Source organism: Mustela lutreola, chromosome 10, assembly GCF_030435805.1.
Source record: "Mustela lutreola isolate mMusLut2 chromosome 10, mMusLut2.pri, whole genome shotgun sequence".
Lineage (NCBI taxonomy): Eukaryota > Metazoa > Chordata > Mammalia > Carnivora > Mustelidae > Mustela > Mustela lutreola.
This window is the reverse complement of record NC_081299.1, coordinates 24,067,008-24,071,463: the sequence shown is the minus strand read 5'-3', so window position 1 is coordinate 24,071,463 and position 4,456 is coordinate 24,067,008. Positions and strand designations below refer to the sequence as shown.

The 4,456-nt window shown below is 54.5% G+C and overlaps 1 protein-coding gene across 1 annotated transcript; it reads left to right on the top strand.

Moving 5' to 3' along the window:
- The first annotated feature begins 117 nt into the window (after positions 1 to 117).
- Positions 118 to 1,080, top strand: FAM229A (family with sequence similarity 229 member A). The gene is made up of 3 exons (XM_059136070.1): positions 118 to 373; positions 455 to 601; positions 815 to 1,080. The coding sequence occupies exons 1-3, from the start codon at positions 237 to 239 to the stop codon at positions 915 to 917; spliced, it is 387 nt and encodes a 128-aa protein (XP_058992053.1). The 5' UTR covers positions 118 to 236; the 3' UTR covers positions 918 to 1,080.
- The last annotated feature ends 3,376 nt before the right edge of the window (positions 1,081 to 4,456 follow it).

Genomic DNA, 4,456 nt, shown 5'->3' with positions numbered 1-4,456 from the left:
CTGCTCCTTTTCGTGGACGCCACCTCGCGGCTGCTTGCAGCCGCCTCCTGCGCCCCCATCGGGCTGCCGGGGGTCGGCCCGACCCAGTGCCGAGGCGCCATGGCCGGAGCCCTCCAGCCCCGGCTCGCGGCCGCACTGAGTGCCGGGCCTCCCGAGTCGATGGGGGTGGGAGGGAGGGTGGTTCCCCGCGAGAGGAACGGGCTCTGTGAGGTCAGCGCGCCGCGGCCCGGGTCACAATGCAGCCCGCCCCCTCGATGCCCGGGGCGCGGCGCGCCGCAGACACCTGCCGGGCTCCGCCTGGACCGGAGCGTCCTCCCGCGGCCAGGGGTCCGGCAGCTGCTTCCAGCCTGGGACCGGCCTCGGCCTCCGGCAGGTGAGCAACGGCCCAGGGGGCGGGCGCGGGCAGGGGGCGCCCGGCGGCCCAGGAGCGGCCTGACTGCCACTCCCCTCGCAGAGCGCCCCGGGGCCTGGACATGAGTGCCCAGGAGCCCCCGCAGGGTCGAAGATTCCCCATTGAGGCCGGAGACTCCCCTGGCCTTGCCGCCGCCCCCGAGTCCCAGGACAGCCCGGAGCCGGTGGCCACGGAGCACAACCCGGTCAGGTGAGGCCGGCGCCCTCCCCGTCGCCCCGACCGTCCCCGCTGTGCGGGGCCTCCGGACCGCCTGCGTCCAGGCTTTCCCTGCCCATAACCCCGTCCCGGCGTCAGGGCCTCCCCCACCCTCCGCCACCGCGGAACCCCCGTGGGGGCGGGTTGGCCCGGGTGCAGTCCCCAGGCGCGTTCCCAACAGCAGAGGCGGGGCCCCACTTTCCTCAGGCCGCTTCGACGCTGCCCGGGCTGCCACTGCCTGACGCTGCTGCACGTGCCCATCGACGTCTACCTGGCCATGGGCGGGAGCCCCCGGGCCCGCGCCACCTGAGTGCGCCTGCGCACGGCGGCTCCGCGGGAGCCGGGCGGGGACGAGGCCCACAGCGGGCCACCACGCTGAGGTCGCGCGCGCCGAGCACGAGACAATGATGCACATTTTAAAATAAAAGAATGATGCACATTTTAATAAAGCACAGCATAAACTGTTCTTTCCACTCCGGGCTGGCCGTGTATGTCTGTCCCGTCCATCGGTCCGCAAACTGCTCCGCCCCATCCAACAGCTCCTTCCTCTTGGCGGCCTCCTCCCTTAGACCTAGCCCTAGAGGCCGGCCCTCCCCGTCGGCCCAAACGCCCTGCACCCAACTTCTTACTGATCCTGACCCCTTCCAGGATTATCTTTCCCCTCGGCCCCTGGCCTCATCCTTCTCCTCATCCCTCTCCTGGGTTTTCCAATGCAATCCGCATAGCTGTGCTAGATTCCGGGGGTCCAGAGAAGCTCCCGACTGGAGGGGCTGGACAGACAACTCAGAATAAAGAGAATGGCCAACCACACCCGCCCATTTAATGCTCCCGAGTTGGAATTAGAGTTTGCTACCTGCTGTTCTGTGACCCTGGGCGCCTCAGGTTAGGGGCCATCTAGAGCCTGATTTCTCCTAGGAATAGTGGAACCAGAAAAAGATTGGGAGAGAAGTCGTTTGAAACACCTTGATTTCTCATTCCCCTTTTATAGGCGAGGGAACAGAGCCTGAGACACTTGCCCAGGCTCCCGCAGATGATGGTTGATAGGCTAGCACACTTCTCAGTGTCCTCAGACTTAATACTCTAAAATCCATCCATGACCCAAGTATGCCTGGAAGTATAGCATTTAGCTGAACAAGTATTTTCCACTTTCCAGTTTTGTTTTTTAATGAGTCTGTATTATTTTAATATTGGGGAAAAAATACACATAACCCAGAGGTCAGGTTCACTCTCTCCTGTCCCCTGAAATCTAAAGGCAAAGGACCTAACACCGCTAATCCACATGGAGTAGAATTCCCAGCCCTCCCTAGAGTACTTCAAAATCCCACACTCACCCAAAAGGACCACCATTCTCAGTTTCCACATTAATTCTCTCCCAGGCAGTCCCAAACTTAGGAGACTCATTAAAAGAGGAGAAGAGGTCACTATAATGTACACCTGAAATTAATATTACACTATGTTAACTAACTGGAATTAAAAATTTAAAAAAGTAAAGTAAAAATATTAAAAAGAAAAAAAAAAGAGGAAATGATGTTTGCCAATAAAGGGTCTACTTCAAAGTGAGGATTTTAGACGACCACTCAGTGCCTGGTCCTTCAAACACCCTGGTGTTGGAAAGTCTTCCCTTGCTTCTCTTTCCCTTTCACCCACCAGAAGAATCCGTGGCTTCAGGCCACAGTGCTGACTTCTCTCTCCTCCTTATTCCCCACCTCCTCCATTCTTAGAGAGCCCCCGGGGCTCTCAGTTCACTCTATTAAGTGCAGTAATCTAGCTGTTTCCATCCCCATCAAACTCCAGCCAGGCAGGCCCTACTCGGCATAACCCGCGCTGAGCTGTGCTAGAAGGGGGCCTTCCTGTAAACAGTCACCCCCCTTCTTACAAGACCACTGTAAGTTTAGAGAGAAAAAATTATTGGCCTCTGTATTGGTAAGGTCTCTCCTTTACAAACAAATGAAGTTAACTTATGCCAAAAAAAGAATTGGTTGTTTCCAGTGGCTGGGAAGAATAAAAGCTTTCCAGATACCTAAGCTCAAAGGAAGAACTGTAGAAACCAAAGTGTCTGCTGGGCCCACCAGGACTGCTCCTTTGTTCATCTCTTATCCCTGATTATCTCCTCTGGGCAGGGAACATGGCTGTGGCAGTTTGGAAATCTGCAGTAGAAGGGAGACGTGCTTTCTCCCAGCCTCAGTTTATCTGACCTTGGGAAGGGCAGTGATTGGCCCTTCATTTAAGTCGCATGCACACTGTTTTGGCCAATTACCATCTTCAGGGAAATGCGAGACTGTAACTGATCCAGCTGGGCCAGCAGAACCTGCCCTTGAGGTGGAAGCATGGCCAGGTGATGGACAGCATCACCAGAAAACAATGGGAAGAAATGCAAAACAAAACAAAACAAAACAAAACACATATTCCAGGAGAAGAGAGAGCTTATGTAAAGATTCAGTATCCCTGAGAGGAAAAGAAGCCCAGAGAGAGAGAGAGACAGTGGCAGGGGCCAGGGTGGCTATTCTGTTCCATGGCACTGAGAAGCCTTGGACAGTGTGAAAGGAGTCAGGCCACTGGGTTCTCATTTGGGCTCTCCCTACCTCAGTCAGTACAAGTCCATCCACCAGGCCCATGCAGGGCACTGGGGATTCAGCAGTGAACTTGAAGGACACGGGCACTGGCCCTCACGGACTCATATAGCCTAGCGGGCAGAAGACCTCACTTCAGCAAGTTCCTTCCTTACTAGTTTAAAAAAACTGGGGGGCTGCCTGGCTGACTCAGTTGGAAAAGCATGCAACTCTTGATGTCAGGGTGGTAAATTCGAGCCCCACGTTGGGTGTAGAGCTTGCTTAAACACATACACTTAAAAAAAAGGGGGGTGTCTGCATGACTTGGTTGAGCTGAGTGTCTGACTCTTGGTTTATGCTCAGATCATGATCTCAGGTCATTGGATCAAGCCCCACATTGGGCTCCACGCTTCCCCCACCTCCACTCCCCGCCAGCTCTCTCATTTTCCCTAAAATAAATAAAACCTTTTAAAAAAAGGAAAAAAAAAAAAAAAAAAGACTGACTGCCAGCCATCCCCCATATGCTTGGATAGTCAGTGAGGCGAACATTACAGACACCTTGCCTGGAGGGGTCAGACCCTGGGGCCAGTTAGTTCCACTAAGTGGAGGGAATATTGTGCGCAAAGGCCTGAAGTCTGGAAAGTGCAGGGGTGTTCCAAGAAATCAGTTCAATCACCTTTTTCCAACACCTACCCATATGGGCTACACCAGGTGCTGAGAACCTAGACTTGAATCTGACAGATCCCTGGCCCTGGCAGAGCTCAGAATTCAGGGGATCTGACGAAGAACCTAACCGAAGAGAAGCTGGACCAAGGAGGCTTGGATTTGAGCTTCGCTCTACAGGTGACAGCATGACACGCTCCAACCTGACGCGCTCGCTCACCGATTTCTTTTCCCCTTGTCCATCCTGTTATCATTTCTTCCTTTGTTCCCCCGGAAAAGTCACTGGCCTGAATTCTTAGATTTGAGTCCCGACTCTGCAATTTTTTTTTTAAGATTTTATTTATTTGAGAGAGAGAGAATGAGAGAGAAAGAGAAAGAGCTTGAGAAAGGGGAGGGTCAAAGGGAGAAGCAGACTCCCTGCTGAGCAGGGAGCCTGATGCGGACTCGATCCCGGACTCCAGGATCATGACCTGAGCTGAAGGCAGTCGCTTAACCAACTGAGCCCCCCAGGCGTCCCCGACTCTGCAATTTTCTAACTGTGCAAACTTGGTCTCGTTACTTAGCCTCTCTGAGTCTCCATTTCCAAATCTGTGAAATGGGGCTAATGACACCTGCTGGAAGTCTGCGTGCATCTCCC